At 38.7% G+C, this 17,031-nt stretch overlaps 2 protein-coding genes across 3 annotated transcripts in view; one reads left to right on the top strand and one right to left on the bottom strand.

Moving 5' to 3' along the window:
• The window catches only part of LOC131683328 (lysosomal alpha-mannosidase-like), a 40,804-nt gene extending 26,594 nt beyond the window's left edge, over positions 1-14,210 (top strand). The window contains exons 1-5 of one of the 2 annotated variants that reach the window (XM_058965208.1): positions 557-808; positions 11,087-11,797; positions 11,857-11,990; positions 12,051-13,716; positions 13,779-14,210. In XM_058965208.1, the coding sequence (XP_058821191.1) occupies positions 674-808; positions 11,087-11,797; positions 11,857-11,990; positions 12,051-13,716; positions 13,779-14,153 (3,021 nt within the window). In that variant the 5' untranslated portion in view covers positions 557-673 and the 3' untranslated portion in view covers positions 14,154-14,210. Of the gene's footprint in view, positions 1-556; positions 809-11,086; positions 11,798-11,856; positions 11,991-12,050; positions 13,717-13,778 lie in introns of those variants that run through there. The other variant, XM_058965207.1, reaches the window with a different exon arrangement.
• The window catches only part of LOC131683327 (cGMP-dependent protein kinase, isozyme 1), a 118,697-nt gene continuing 115,815 nt past the window's right edge, over positions 14,150-17,031 (bottom strand). Inside the window, exons 11-12 of the mRNA XM_058965205.1 lie at positions 14,686-14,871; positions 14,150-14,612 (exon numbers count right to left, since the gene is read on the bottom strand). Of these exons, the coding sequence (XP_058821188.1) occupies positions 14,450-14,612; positions 14,686-14,871 (349 nt within the window). The 3' untranslated portion in view covers positions 14,150-14,449. The remainder of the gene's footprint in view (positions 14,613-14,685; positions 14,872-17,031) is intronic.

The raw sequence follows: 17,031 nt of genomic DNA on the forward strand, positions 1-17,031 counted from the left end.
AGCAAAATTTTTCAAACGAAATATTCTAAATCTTTTAGTTGCTGACAATAAATGTAATTAGCATTCAATTTCTCCCACCTAACCGAGCTAATTTTGCAACCCTATTTTAAAAGCTTAAATGTATTCTACGTTAAATAAATTATGAAAAATATCACACTGATTGTTGAAAACACAAATTTGAATGATTAGAGTATTTGAACCTCTGTCGTAATACTTATATGGTACAAAAATTGCATTTGTTTACAACTTCCACCCGGTGAATGATCCCAAATAGTCTGACTGATATCAATATAAATCACTGAAGTTACATAAGCGAGCCAAACACAATTGACCGTACAGATGCGCATCTTCAATCATATCGATAACCACCAGCCGGCATAAACAAACAACAACAAGAAGAACAATCTATCTTTATTTTTGGATTCCTTGACAAGAGATAGTTATTCGAACCGTCATTATGTAGATTACAACATTATGCAACGATCCCATTGTTAGATGGGAATTTTGCTTTCTACCGAGTGATATATAAACTACTCAATTAGTCAAGTTGGATGGCCGGTCCAGATCGGATCACAATCGGAAATTGCAAATAAGTGACTTTTAAAGTGTCAAGAATATTTAATCGAATGAGACAGTTTAAGTTTTAGTTTTAGCAAATTTACGCCTCGTCGAAATGAAGTTTCTACTGATATTGGGTATAGTGATAGTCGGAACGGTAGCTCATCCGGGTCGTTTTGGCGGAGGAAATCCTGTGAAGAAGAACGGCGAATGGGATCACGCACAGAAGGAAGCCAAATGTGGATATGAGGTATCTAAATGAGCGTTGAATTTTAATGACCTTTTGAGTAATAGCAAGAAGTCAAGTAGAAGTCGGGATGTGGTGTCGAAAAATAGGATATTTATTAGAAGTGATTTCATAAGCTGCAAAACGAGCAATTAAGTGCCAGATCTGTTAACGGCGCGACGCTATTCGATGTTGACGAAATTTGACACATATTTTCAATGTGAAAGATGAAGTATTTTTCATCAATCTGAGAAACCTTTTTGACTAGCTTTTGGAACGTGTTTTTCAAAAAGCGTAACTCTAAATTAGTTGGTTTCTGAAGAAACAATGAAACGTAAGAAAAATAAACATATTGAAAGATATGATATATTGTATACGTCTCCACTGCGCGATTTAAAAATAATCTAAAAAATGATGGAGTGAGAAGAAAGCAAACTAGATGAAGCCACATTGTACAAGGAACTTTTTCGAAGAGAAACTTTTTTTAAAATTTCAGATTTAGTATTTTTGTCTAAATCAGTGATTTTTAGTAACAAATTCTGATTTTTCAAGTTATTGGCAAACAGAATAATCTTAAAAATCCACTTTGAATACGCATCCGTTTTCGAAACATTTTACAATTTGTTTGAAGAACTTTTTCGTGATATTATACTTTCTTCATAGGTTTCTATTCCACATATTTTCAATCAAATTTCTGCTTTTTGCTGAAAATCATTCATATTTTGCAACGTGATACGTGAAAAACTCTCAATAATCAAAATTGATAGCAGAATAATAGAGATATATGAACGAGAAAAATGATAAATTACCCTAAAGCCCGAATTTTACGTATTAGAACAAAGGACGCCAAGGTTTCGTTTGATTGTTGAGATTTTCTTACATTAGAAAAACTGCAAAACATGTATGATTTGCAACGTAAAGCAGAAATGTTATTGAAAATACGAGATTTTGGAAACACCGTACCACAAAACCACACAGTTTCCTGAACTTCCTGAAAATATTTTTCCATTGTGCCATTGTCATAAACTGTGAAGTGGGCGTGTGTCCTAAAATCATTGAAATGATGCGAAATTTGGCATCTGTTTTGGCATTTGTCGTAATATGAAGTGAGGGAGACATTGAGAATTCAAAAAAAAGTTTTTAGCAATGTTCTACTGTTCATATGGACCATGACAAAACTGATTTGCGTCTACACGATATATCTACACATACTTTCGAAAAGCTAATTACAGCTATCATGGCGAGATAGAGAAAGGTAGAATCCTTTAGGTTTGAAACGTAAAAAAAAATCAGGCATTAAAAGTAACATTAGTATCGTGAAAATGAGACCAAACCTATTCCTTCCTGTTTGAACTTTCCAAACAAAATAGACGGCATTACCAGATCTCAAATCACGATGAGTACATATGAAGGGCAGACTCCAAGATGCCAATTGTGTAATAAGAAGAGACGCTACGGACCAATAATGAAATAACATCAACTGCAAGCAAATCCAACATACAATCTTCATCATCAACTAAATCAGGCACGTAGCCAGAGAAAGGGCTAGGGGACTAAAGACCCAACCGAAATTGTTTTAGATTTTTTTTAGAAAAAACGATTTAATCCATCTATCAATGAGATGAGACATTTCTTACACATATCACTGTGGCATAACACTTCGAATAAACTGAATAATTTATAGAAAAATAATGAAACAGATAATATTAAAATAATCATAAAAAAACATCAAAAAACAGTTATTCATAAAACAGGTAGAATGATTAATATAAATCAAATTAATGAAATAAATAAATCAAATTTGTTCAAATGACAATGAGACAATATAAAAAAAGTTATAAAATTAAGAGATTGAATTAAATTGTTTCAAGCTAACAAACTTGCATCCAATAACAAAAAAAAACTTACTAAATCGAAATAATAAAATTAAGAAACTGAATAAAATATATCAACTGGGAAAAATTGACAATTTAATAAAATACATGGAATTAATAATATGAATAAAACCAAAAAAATCAATTAATTGAACAATTAAGACAAATAATAATATGAATAAAAATGATAAAATTAACCCTTTCATGCCTAATATTTTGCTAGCACATATAGGGTTCCAAATCCGGTTTGCTTAAAAGTGTGGGAGTAAAGAAACTTGAAAAAACTGGTTTGATTAAGTTGGGTGTTTCTCCGGCAGTGCTAGAAGCTGCTCAATTTTGGCATACCGATCCTTTGCACACATCTTCTGCAAAAATTTGAATAGTTCAATTAGGCAGAAAAGGGAGCAGTCTAAATTGATAAGATTTATCAGTTTTCGAAAATATTTGAAGACAACGAAAATATATCAAAATATAATTTTTCACCGATAACTGAAAATGACTGGCAGCACTGATCCACTGCAATCCAATCAAAACAATTGCAATAAATGTACTTCTACGGATATTTATTGTAACTATTAGGGTAATAGTAACAGTTATTAGTTGTACTTGTTATTGTGAGGAAATCCTGTATAACGCCAAAGCTATAGCTGTTTGAAAACGTTGTTGTTCATAAATAACAGGGCAAGCAGAGGGTTAATAAAATCAATAAAACCAATAGGATGACAAAGTGAAAGAAATTATAAAATGATTAAAAAAAATTATTTTTATTCATTTTATCATTTTTGTTATCTTGTTTATTTTTAAACAATAAACAGATTAAAATGAAAAAAAATTACAACATTAAGAAGTAACAGAATTAATAGAATAATTTTAATTGTGTCTAATTATTGTAATGAATAATGGATGATATGAATAAAATTAATGACTGATAAAAATTATTCAGATTTTGAAAATTAATAAAATGTGTGAACTAGACAAAAAATAAAATTGCCTAGCATGAAAAAAGTGAATACAATAAGTTAAATGAATGATACGAATAAGATGCACGAGATAATAAACTGATCGGAATGCACATAAAGAACGAATTAATTACAATAGATAAAATGAGCTCAAATAAACAAAATGAATAAAAAGAATGCTAAAAGGAAAAAATATCTGAAAAATGATTTTTGTACAGAATAGAATTTTCAGGTCCAGTATTTTAATGCTTAATAGGAAATAGTAAACTGAGATAAGCTTACACGAGCTTTCAAACCCCTTAAACAGAGAGAATGCGATTCATGAATTCTAAAACTGAATTCACACAAAGTGTGTTTCAGTTTTAGGAATTTGAGTCAAGCCGGCGCTTATCTATTCCGACAAAAAGGTAGTATCGGTTTCTGATGAGACGAAGTCGAAACGCACCCATGTAAAAAGTTCGTATGATGAGTTGCGTTGCGTAAGCACGGTATATTTCGTAGATTGCAGACTGATGACTCTCATTTGCAGCCAGACTACTTGAGGAGCGTTGTTTGGGAATAATAATTGATCCAGTCCAAGCGAGAATTTCGCCTGAGCACCACCATTGCGGGCCACGACCATCTTTACAGTAACTTGGAATATGAGACAGGAAATGTTGATGTGGTACTTACTTAACAGAAGGCCCCGACTCAGTGACACTCCAATAAGTACCACGAATTGGGTAGTGGTTGAGTTTTTAGTCAGGATTCGCCTCAAGCAAGCGATACGACTGGGAATATATTTGAGTTTACTGACTGTAGGATACGTAAATGTTTTAGATGTTAAGGCGGTTGAACTCTGGGTAACCGTTTATCGAGAGTTTGTTTCATTGAAAACAACTTGAATTCCGGACAGGCGGCTGTCGGGAGTGTTGTCGACAATATAAAATGGACCATAAACAATGAGTTTTAAGGGATGCGTTAGTCTATATAAATCTCAGCGAATTGGAAAATTGGTATTGTGGACCATTCATAAATTATGTCATGCAAAGATTGCTTAATACTAGCAAAATCTCTCTCTCATATGACCACGTTCTTTATCTCCTTGGTCTAATACGAACCGAATGATTTCAGTTTTTCCCTTTTTTGTAGGAGCACATTACTGCCGATACATGCAAAAGTATCCATGTTCTATGGAATTTCTTATATACACATGGCACAATCACGCGTAAAACGCCGAATGCGTCAAAGCACATAACGTGCATCCCATCCCATTTACGTCATAATTTGTCATAGCTCTTTCCCACAATAGAGCGGAAGATTTTTTTAAATGGTCCTTTATAGGTATTATCACAAGCTTATTGAGAACCCGTAACATTAAATTTTCCACCTCGTTCGAGTAAACATTACGATATTACAATGAAGACGCGAAGCAGAAAAAATATCGATGCTGCTTTACTAAACGATATTAATATCATGCACGAACCAAACTCCCCCATCTCCAAATATTAAGTATTCTTAGCTCAATATAATTGATTGACGATTTAATGGACTAAAAGTGAACCACTGAATATGGCAATAAAACATTTGTTCCTCGTGCTGAACAGAAATTGCCGCAAATTGATAATTGGTTTTAAATTGTTCTTGCGAATTGTCAATTCTCAACCCTCATACATAATTCAAAAGTCATCATTCACTCAGACAAGACCATGCGTATTCCCCACGGCATTAAATACCCAGTGGATTAGTTTCCTAGTTGGCCAAATAAACACTTAACAAACAAAGAAATTAGTTTGCTCAGTCTAAAGAAATGTTAGCTCGATTGGCATCAACCGGCGGATACGTGTTCCCTTACAATGCCATAAAATCCAAGAACATTTAAAATTACATACGACAAAATATGTGCAATTCAGAATATATCGAAATGAGGACTGCTTAATTATTTGCATTAAAAGAAGATAGGAAAAATTATTTTCATAATCGAGGTGGATCGTTTTCAAAGATAGCCTTGCTGATGAATCACTTTATAAAAATAAGTGATAAGGGACGCAGACGAAAATAGCTGACCACAGCCCACCCATGTGAAAAGTTCGTATGATGCTGACAAAGTCGAGTCAAAAAGCTGATAAAATTGAGGGTAGATATAAATCTTGCAAAAGAAGACAATTTTTCACTAGGATTTTGTTATTTAAAAATACAGTTTCTCTCGGTGATTCTACGAGTATAATATGAATATGAATTATATTGAAAATCTATTTTCTCTCTATCTAGGTGGATTAGTTGGTGATCATGCATTCATATACCATCCAAGTCTATCTCACGACTGAACGCAATACTTAATCTACCGGGTAAATACATCGGTTCTGGACCAATTTTCAGTTTAAAGTGAATTTACACATTGTTTTGTCTTTGAAGTGAACTTGAGATTCGATCGTTGAAAGATACCCATAAAAATGAAACCTAGTCGCCAAACCCAGTTCGTAGATATGAGATATGTGACGATACCTAACGAGACGTTTAAATTATCAAAGACGTTGTAGAGTAAGGTGGGGCAACAGTGCGCACCTAACAGTTTTCGTAAGATTGCAGTTAGAAGAAAAGCACCACGATAACGGATATATTACAAATGTGTACCTTTATCATATAGCTTCAAAACGTATTACTAGAAATCTCTTGTTTTGGGTTGTAACTCGAGAAATAAACATTTTTTTATAAATACGCAAATGCGCACTTTTGCCCCATGGTCGGGGCAAAAGTACGCACTGCTTAAATAACTTATTTACGACCACCAACAGACAAAGCTAATCAATGCTTGGATTTACATCCCCACATACTCTCTCTCTATGATTCAAAAGTAGTTCCAGTTTGAAATTGTACATATTTTTTTTTTTTTTTTGTAATACTGAAAAAGTTGATCTTCGTATCTTCAGAGCGAGTCGTTCGTGTCATAACAAATGGATAGGGGTCATTCCACGCGAAGTGATCAATGCACGTGCAATCGACCTTAACGGATTTGAACCAAACTTGGTTGTTCATCTAGGGCCAATATATAAAAACCCAAATTTTTGTGTCAATTGAACCACCCCTCGGGTCATGGGAGCACCCCCCGTTTTGACAAATTGCCAAAACCCTTGATTTTCTTTTGATCATATCTCCGGTACTATTGACTCTAGAATCAAACGGTTAGATGACCTTTGAAGAAAATTATTCAAGGAGTCTAGAAAAAATATAAATTTTTGGCGGCAGTGCTGCCAACTATGCGATTTTTTCAGTTAAATATCAAAAATTATTTTTTCTCCCAATACATATATTTTTATTTTAATTTTGAAAATTCTAATTCTATCGAGTTCCTGAGACATTTTTACATAAGAAACACTTATAATCTCAATATAATTTGAGCGGATCCTAAGATACACCGTTTTGAAGGGGAAAACTCGCAATTTTCTATATAAAATCGCAAGCGCACAACACTAAAAACCAACTTGAGTATTCTGAGTTCAAACATGATTTTTCGTGAAGTAGACGAGAAATGATGAAAAACTACGTTTTTGGTTTGCTTCTAGCAGATCAAGGTCGATTTTTATGACCGTTTGAAGATTTTCTCAATTTCGGGTTAAAAAAATAAATTTTATGTCAGAAAATCCGAGTTTTTCCCTTCAAAATGGTGTATCTCAGGATCCGCTCAAATTATATTGAGATTATAAGTGTTTCTTATGTAAAAATGTGTGAGGAACATGATGGCATTAGAACTTTCAAAATAAAAATATGTGCACCGGGAGAAAAATTAATTTTTAATATTTAACTGAAAAAATCGCATAGTTGGCAGCACTGCCCCTAAAAATTAATATTTTTTCTAGACTCCTTGAATAATTTCCTTCAAAAGCAATCTAGCGGTTTGATTCTAGAGTCAATAGAACCGGAGATATGAATAAAATAAAATCAAGGGTTTTGGCAATTTGTCAAAACGGCTCCCATGACCCAAGGGGTGGTTCAATTGACACAAAAATTTGGGTTTTTATATACACTTCTAAATATCAAACCATTACACATACACTTAAAACAAGAAGCACTATCATGTGCATACAGACTGCAGGTTACTGGGCTTTGGAACAGTAATCATATTGATCTTGCTACCAGTCATACACGATTGTGGTCACAAATGGTTACATGGGGTGAAGATATTCTTGCTCCCAGCGATATTACACTCACTTGTAGTTTTCCTTACAGGACATTCCATGTGAAGATTCCCTCTCGAGAGGAGTGGTTGTCTGGCTTTATGGAAAGACAACAACAAACGCAAGTGGTTTGTTACACTGACGGTTCTCTGATGGAGGGACGTGCTGGTGCTGGGGTCTACTGTCGTGAAATGAGATTGGAACAATCTCACTCACTAGGTAGATACTGTACTGTATTCCAAGCAGAAATCTTTGCGATTATGTGCGGGGTGCAATCGGCCCTTCAACTGAGTTTGTCCGGCAGAGTTATAAACTTCTGCTCCGATAGTCAGGCTGCAATCAAGGCCCTTAGCTCAGACAAATCCCAGTCCAAGCTAGTGATCGCGTGCCGAACCCAAATCGAAGAACTAAGTATTGTCAACACTATCTACCTTGTCTGGGTGCCCGGACATTGCGGTATTACTGGAAATGAATAGGCTGACGAATTGGCCAGGGCAGGTTCAGCGATTGACTTCGATTGAGTTTAACTTACCTGTTGTTTATTTTTGTTTTGTGCTGTTATTTTTCCCACCCTTCCAATTCTACTTCCCCACACCTCCTTGTTTTTTCCTTCCGCTCAGGAAATGATGAAAACACACGGCAAGGCACAAATCCCCGACTATGTACGGGGAACGTGCCATTTGAGTCAATATATTCTGATTCCTGATTCTCCTAGGAAGTGGGCGTATCGCTGCTGGTGACACGTTAGCCGACTTGCTAAGATCCAATGATTGAACTTCCAAATCTTCAAAACAGTTTCTCTTTTTAAATCGCAATGCACCAGAGGTCGACGGATATGAATTGGGCACTGAATGAATTATTGGTGCATCGTATACCCGTGGTACAAATGTTTGTAGTGGCGTGGCATTACTCGGAATGGGTATCTGGATTTCGGAAATTGTGCAAGATTGATTCGATTCTTGCGGAATGTCCGTTACTAAACACGGTTGAAAGTCACCATCATCAAACACATCCGGGTTGACAGGTTCAATTCCACAGGTTTTGAACGCAGTGATAGATTTCTCAATAGTGGCACATTTACTATAGTCTATGCCGAACAATTCTGCAATTTGGTATTGGGTAATGACCCTACCTGGGTTATTCGTCATCCATGTACTACAAGCCTCTGAAAAATGGGTCTTTAGGGATTTAAAAAAAACAACGATCTAAAGGCTGTATCTTGTGGCTGCTGTGTGGCGGGATTGATAACATTACAATCCCACTGTTACGACAGTACAAGATGGCCGCCAGATTCAGATGAGAACTGTGATTGTCCAAGATTAATAAAACAGGGTCATTCACCGCTGGCTTTACGTCCTTGTGGAGATATCTCAGCCACTCCAAGAATAGTGCACTATTCATATAACCAGTGTCTGACACAAGCAAAAGATACCCTGGAGGTGCCCCATTCAAGAGCAAAGAGTTTAGACGCTTTCGTTTGAAAATCAGTGCAGGGGGAACATAACTTCCAGTTGCACTCATGGAGCACACAGCTGTGGTAAGTTCACCCCATTCCGCTGAACTAACTTTGCCGACAGCTTTTTTACCAGTACTGGCGGTTACTTTTTGGGGGACAATTGGGAACTGTCGACATACCCGTTTCACCCATATTATATTGCCGATTTGGAGGAAATTTATACTTCGTTTTTGCATCGAACAAATTTTGTAAAAATATTTTGACCTGCTCTTTGTTGAATCCCATGATTCGGGCCAGACTGGTCTGCTGAGGTGTTCTCAAAGATAGACGATGTTTCTTCATGAAAGTAAGTGCCCAATCTTTCCCTGCCAATTTCGTGCCCTGATTGAATCTATGCTGCACTTTGTTTGCTTCAGCAAACTGAAAAGCCAAGCGTCGCAAGTCGGTGAAAGTCAAGCCGTAAAACGCCCTGTCCAGTGCTCTACAATGCTCGGCTAGTTCTTCCGACTGTTGACAAGTGAATCCCTGCAGAAACTAGATTGTGATTATGTATGGTAAACCTCTACAAATAAATTAAGTATCTCACCAATTTAAGCCTCTTCCTCAAACATGCATCCGAAATGCCGAGATCAGCCGCAATCTGTCGCTTAGAGTCCCCATTCCGAAGTCTTTGTCGGGCTGTTTCTAACATATCTGCTGTACATACCTTCCGGTTGGTTTTTCTCTTGTAGGTCCTAGAAGGATTGTTTAAATTTTTAATCTTCTTGAACAGGTATGTAATGCGCACTCTTGCCCCATGATTGCTGCGCACTCTTACCCTGTCGTATGTTTTTAAACAGATTTCATTGCTTCAAAAATCACGGAATATTTTTCATCAAAACTAAAGCGTATACAGAACTACCATATATTGGAGGTTTTTTGTGTAGTATAGTTTTCGAGGTTCTCAATCATTCAAAGAACGATTTTGTAATCCCCAAAATTGGAAAAATTAGATCAAAATAGTGTAAAAAGCTACTTACCTCATAACTTCACGCCACTAGAATGAAACCATTCATGTGCGATCAGCTGACCTAACTATGTGACAAATTCATACAGTGTTGCCGGGTTTTCATACTTGTATGTTTCACAAAGTTCAATGCGCACTTTTACCCCATGCGCACTGTTACCCCACCCTACTCTACTTATGATCAGATAACGACGGTTCGAGCGCGTTCGATACGAGCCAGTTTGCCAACTCATGCGTACTACTGTGAGAGCAGAGAGTTACATCTAACACCTCTCCTTTGCCAGATCGTGCAAATGTTGGTCGATATACTACCTTAAGTATGTGCAGATTTGTACTGCTTCAGTATTCTATCACTTCGGTGCCTCTCAAATTGATATCTGAGCTGCCCAAAATTATGTGGTGCGCATTTGCATCACTGCCGATTATGAGGAGAAACCGTTTTCAAAATTTGAGAGAATCCTATGCATTTCATTTGCAAGAAATGTAAAACTCTCAACTCAAGCCTTAGACAAAATTGTAACTGAATCAATTAAATATCTAGGAAATACCATACAAGAAAATTAGAAACGTTTATCGGTGATTGTATTTTGCTATGAATCAACAGAAGATTAACGTATTTCAAATAATTGAGCTTTTCTCAAACAGATGGTATACTTCCTCTATCATACTTCCATTTAAGTGGTGCTTTCACTTTTAAGTCGAAGTCACCGCAGCTTGTACAAAGTCCAATCACTCGATCAACTCATTCCACTTAGATAACGAATCGGGTATCTTCAAATTGAAGTGCCCACCATCGGTCATTCATTTCACCATCAAGCAGATGACTTACAGATAATATTTCCATTTTTTCCAGTCATGTCCAGTGGCACGGAAAGACATGCTGAACCTGCATCTGGTGCCGCACACTCACGACGACGTAGGCTGGCTGAAGACAGTAGATCAGTACTATTACGGTAGCAAGACCAGCATCCAACGAGCCGGTGTCCAGTACATCTTGGACTCGGTGATCGAAGCTCTACTGCACAATCCGGAACGCAAATTCATCTACGTCGAGTCGGCATTCTTCTTCAAATGGTGGAACGAGCAGACGGCGGAACTGCAGGAAGCTGTTAAGGAGTTGGTCCAACAAGGACGGCTAGAGTTCATCAACGGAGCGTGGAGTATGAACGACGAGGCTGCAGCCCACTACCAGAGTTTGATCGATCAGTACACGTGGGGCTTAGGTTTGTTGAATGATACTTTTGGGGAGTGCGGACGTCCCCGGGCAGGATGGCAGATCGATCCGTTTGGACATTCGAGGGAGCAGGCTTCGCTGTTGGCTCAGATGGGATACGATGGGTTGTTCTTCGCCAGATTGGACTACGCGGATAGGGCGAAGCGGGAAGCTAACAAAGATACGGAACTGATCTGGAAGTCTAGTGAGAATTTGAAGGACAGCGAACTGTTTACCACCATACTGTACACGTTGTATCAAGCTCCTCCGGGATTCTGTTTCGATGTACTCTGCTCCGATGAACCGTTTGTTGATGGACCCAACAGTGCCGAGAATAATGTTGATCAAAGGGTTTGTCCACATGTAAGTTTTTGTTTGACAGTATTCTAACCCTTAACTTATTTTTTTAGATTGATGCTTTCCTCGAATGGGTAAACGGAATGGCACAGAAATACCGTTCAAACAATCTGATCCTAACAATGGGAGGTGATTTCACCTACCAGGACGCTGGAATGTACTTCAAGAACCTCGACAAACTTATCAAGTAAACAACCCGGAACGAAAGTCCTGATCTATGATTCAAACCACAAACATATATTTTCAGATACACCAACGCCCGCCAGCAACAGGGACTGAAAGTAAACGCATTCTACTCGACACCAACCTGCTACCTGAAGGCATTGCACGAAGCGGATCTCAGCTGGCCAACAAAGTCCGATGATTTCTTCCCGTACGCCTCGGATCCTCACACCTACTGGACCGGATATTACACGTCACGACCCACCTCGAAACGATTCGAACGAGTCGGCAACCATCTTCTGCAGGTCTGCAAACAGCTGACCGCTCTTTCACCTGCTACCCGTTCGAGCTACTTCCAAAACCGGTTGACCGTGCTGCGGGATGCGATTGGAGTTATGCAGCATCACGATGCGATCACCGGAACAGAGAAGCAACACGTGGCGGACGATTACGCACGGATGCTCCACACGGCATTCGAAGCCTGTGGAGAGAACACGAATGAGGCGTTGAAGGACATGACGAAGACAACGACGGATATGAAATTTGAGTCCTGCCACCTGCTCAACATAAGTCAGTGTGCGGTGTCTGAAACGAAGGAAACTTTCGTAGTTACGCTGTACAATCCTATGGGACATTCTACTTATCAGTACGCGAGACTACCGGTAAATGGCAACAATTATGTGGTACGGAACTCCCAGGGCGATGTGCTTACAACTCAAATGATTCCCCTGCCCGATACGGTGTTCAATCTAAAGTCCCGCGATAGTATTGCGAATCAGGAACTTGTGTTCTTAGCTGACGAAATCCCTCCAATGGGTTTCACATCTTTCTTTGTTACGGAAGCGTACGATTCCGTCTCGCGCAAGGATACTGAACCACTTCCCAAGCAGCAGGTAACTACCATCGGAAACAAATACCTCTCTCTGTATTTCAACTACAACGGATTCCTGAACATGGTAAACATCAACGGCGAAAGTCACTGGTTGCAACAGAACTTCCTGTACTACGAGGGAGCCCTGGGAAACAATCAAGTGGCAGAGAACCGTTCCTCCGGAGCGTATATTTTCCGACCGAATGGAACCGAGAAACATGTAACCAGTTCAATCAAACTGCAAGTGTACAAGGGGGATCACGTTCAGGAGGTTCATCAGATATTCAACGATTGGATCAGTCAGGTGATTCGTGTCTACGAGGACGAACAGCACGTAGAATTCGAATGGATGGTTGGACCGATTCCGATCGAGGACGACATTGGAAAGGAGATTGTGACTCGTTACCAATCCGATATTAAGTCCAACGGTGTCTTCTGGACCGATGCAAATGGCCGAGAAATGATTAAACGAGTGCGAAATCATCGCGATACTTGGAATTTGGAGTTGGCGGAACCGGTTTCCGGCAATTACTTCCCGGTGACGGCGAAAATCGCACTGGAGGACAAAAATCAACGAATGGCAGTTTTGAACGATCGGGCTCAGGGTGGAACCAGCATGCAGGATGGAGTTTTGGAATTGATGGTTCATCGTAGATTGTTGAAGGATGATGCCTTTGGAGTTGGTGAAGCTTTGAACGAAACTGCCTACGGGTCGGGATTGATTGCTCGCGGAAAACACTACCTGATGTTGGGCCCACCGGCTTCCCAAAAGGCAAAGGAACGATTCCTGCAGAATCAAGTACTTACACCGGCTTGGATGTTCCTTAGTGATGCCACCGATCTTTCGTTCCGGGATTGGCAATCAAGTACCAAAACCGCCGTGAGTTTTAATCAAGTTTATCGCACCGATATCTTACTAATACACACGTTTCTTTCTAATAGTTTTCAGCTTTACCCTCATCGCTTCCAATGAACGTAAACCTGCTGACATTCGAACCGTGGAAGCAACCATTCACTTTCCTGATACGATTCGAGCATCTGCTTGAACAGACCGAAGATCCTTTGTACTCTGCCCCTGTGACAATTAATCTGAAGGATGTGTTTTCAAAGTTCAACATCTACAGTGTCCGCGAAACGACCCTTGGCGGAAATCAGTGGAAGGAAGATAAATCGCGGCTACATTTCTCATCGGGTCCCGTGCCGTTAACCCACGAATCCGTACCCTTCAGTTCGACCAAACCTTCCGACGTGTATCAAGTCACTTTAGGCCCGATGGAAATTCGGACATTCGTCATGGAAATGAGCTTGAACAATTAGTTCCAATGATTTATCATTCCAATAAACCGATACAATAAAGCTTATCAAATACTTAAATTCAACTTTCTATTTATAGATACCAATTTTTTATATATCCATAACAACGATAGATAATATTCCAATCATACCGAACTAAGGCCACTGGGTTCTATTCCGTGCACTCTACTCTACAGTACGGAACAATAAGCTTTCCATCCATTTTATTGCATCGCGTCTCACATTGCTTATAGCGTAAGGCTAGACAAATTTCTAGAAACTAAAATTTCGTAGCAAAAATTTAGAAAGTTTTTATTCCTTTAAAAATCAACATCCCAGCCCGAGTTCTCGTCCGGCGGCGTCTCGGTGTCAGTTGGAAAGAAGTCAAAATTAGACAAATCCAATGGTCCCTTTAGCTTCGGCTGCAGTGGCGATTTGAGCGTTTGGTTTGCAAGTCCTTCCCAGTCAAAGCCCTGGAACCATCTGTGGAAGTGTAAATCAAATAATATTTGTATTGCTATAGCGAACACCGATTGTGGAAGATCAGAGGTAGTACTTGTGCTTCTTAATATCCTGAACTCCTCCACGCTGGTAGCCCAAACGTTCCGAGGGAATGTCCCGACAGAGCCGTTTGATCAAACTGATTGCCGAGCGGGACATGTGCTTTGGGAAGTTCACCATATCGATTCCCTTCAGGATGATGTTGTACGTTTTCATCGGGTCAGCTGCTGCGAACGGGGGTCTGTAAATGAATTGGAAAAGTTAGTTCGTTGCGATTCAGTTTGATGTTAGGCAGAGCAGTTTTAAGGAGGCTGAAATTATGGAGCTAATTTAGAAATAAATCATTATTTATTTACATTTAAAAACTTATTTAGTTACATAAAGAAGATGGTAACACTATCATGAACCTAGGTATCGCAGACCTGGAAATACTGACACAAGCCTCGAAAAATGAAACTATTGAAAAGTTGGATTTTATTGTTTCTTGTTCCACCCGTCTGTAACCGACACAAACTTACTACCAGCTGGACAATGTATCCACACTAACACCAAGCTGGCGCCAGTTAGACACTAAATCCAAACAGTTCACACAACGCCTAAAACAACTGACTGCTTATGAGTGGAACACGTAACATTGCAATCCAACTTTTCAATGATAGGTTCTGTGCCCCTATGTGCAATTTGTTTAATCCATTTTTTTTCCTGCAGGATAAAAATACACGTTAAATGAAACTATTGTGTCAATTATCGACACATGAGTTAAATATGTTCATATAAACAATACTAGCGTTTTTGACCTCACATTATTCGATAGATAAATAATGAACATTTCGGCCATGTCAACTTCTACCCGAGTCAGACCTACAATCGAGCCAAGTGGTCGACAGCTACCAGCCCCTTGATCTAGTGTGCATTGTCTCTAGAACAAATGAAGCATTGAAATTATTCTTGCAATTATGAGTAAATTTGACGAAAAAGTTCTGCTTCGACCCTACGCCAACGTATAAATCAATGACCGTGACGTTGGGTCGAAGCAAAGCTTTTTCGTCAGCTTTACTCAAGAAGGCAAGAATAATTACAATGTTTCATCTGTTTTCGAGACAATGCACACTAGATCGAGAAGCTGCTAGCTGTCGTTCACTAGCTACTTTTCCGTTACATCTGATACTTGGAGAAACTCCTTCACGGGTATTCATAACGGTTGCGAATCGAAAAACCTATTCCCTCCTAATTGACTATGAAACATAAAACTCATCGAAATACTCAAACTTATTCTGCGTCTTCATCTCGTACAGATCAGAAGTCAAAAGGCGCACCGCTTGTAAATCACAAAATAAATTTCGCCCATTACCGGAGAACAAAATCGCGATTGACTTTTCGCAGACCCGTCTTAGACCTACAGTACACGAGGTAGAACAGTAGATAAAGGTGAAAATAGAACTTTTTCTTATAGAAGTTTCACACATACAGCTACATCGTACGAGACAAGTAGTACGAATGACGTTAAACTCCATAGCCGAGGCAGATAGCTTCGTAACGAGGAACAACATGTAACACGACATCGAATATGAAAATGTCAAAAATACGATCCCCATGTAACCTTGACCTGACGAAAAATCGCCTACACGATTCGACACCACATACTAGCAAGAATTATATCAAAACTTTTTCCCTGGCATTTTTATCAGTGTTCGAGTAGTGCTAATGCGAATGAACCAATCTATACTGTCTTACTTGACGCACGAGGACAGATCATCTCACAGTGTTAAGTACATCCAAAGAACTCTACGCACATCCCCTGGGCGGACGTTCACGTATCAGTTCTGTGACCAAAGGAAAACTATGGTAAGCCATGTGCGAAAACAACTACAGAAAATCCATCTATTACAACCAACACCATCAAACAGCCTTCGACATCTGCTGACATACCATAGACAGCCGGCCATTAAAAACAAATACTGGACAAACAATATTCCACGATATCCCCAAGCCAATAGTTAACATACCTAGGGAAGAAATAAACAAAAAATAAGATGGCTATACTAGAGTGTTTCGAAAAAAAAACAAAAGGCACAAAACATGTAACAGCGCAAATCAAAGCTCTAGCGACGACAACATGAACACAAACACAAGCGAGGGAGAAGGTAGACGGAATGATCAGCAAGTGGCAGAGGGTAAACCTGACCATTGCTCGACACCAAAAATTAACGAAAGAAGCGGAGAGCAGTGCGTCCATAATAATCGACACAAATAATATTAAATTATTTATTTATTTATTTTGATCTACTTTGAATTGTTAACAGAATTGTATCTTGGAAATGTATGAAAAGGGCAAATGAACTTATAGGTTAAAGCCTTAATAAATAAGTAATGAAATAAATTTGAAACAAACTACGCTATG

This window comes from Topomyia yanbarensis, chromosome 2 (assembly GCF_030247195.1).
Source record: "Topomyia yanbarensis strain Yona2022 chromosome 2, ASM3024719v1, whole genome shotgun sequence".
NCBI classification, from domain to species: Eukaryota; Metazoa; Arthropoda; class Insecta; order Diptera; family Culicidae; genus Topomyia; species Topomyia yanbarensis.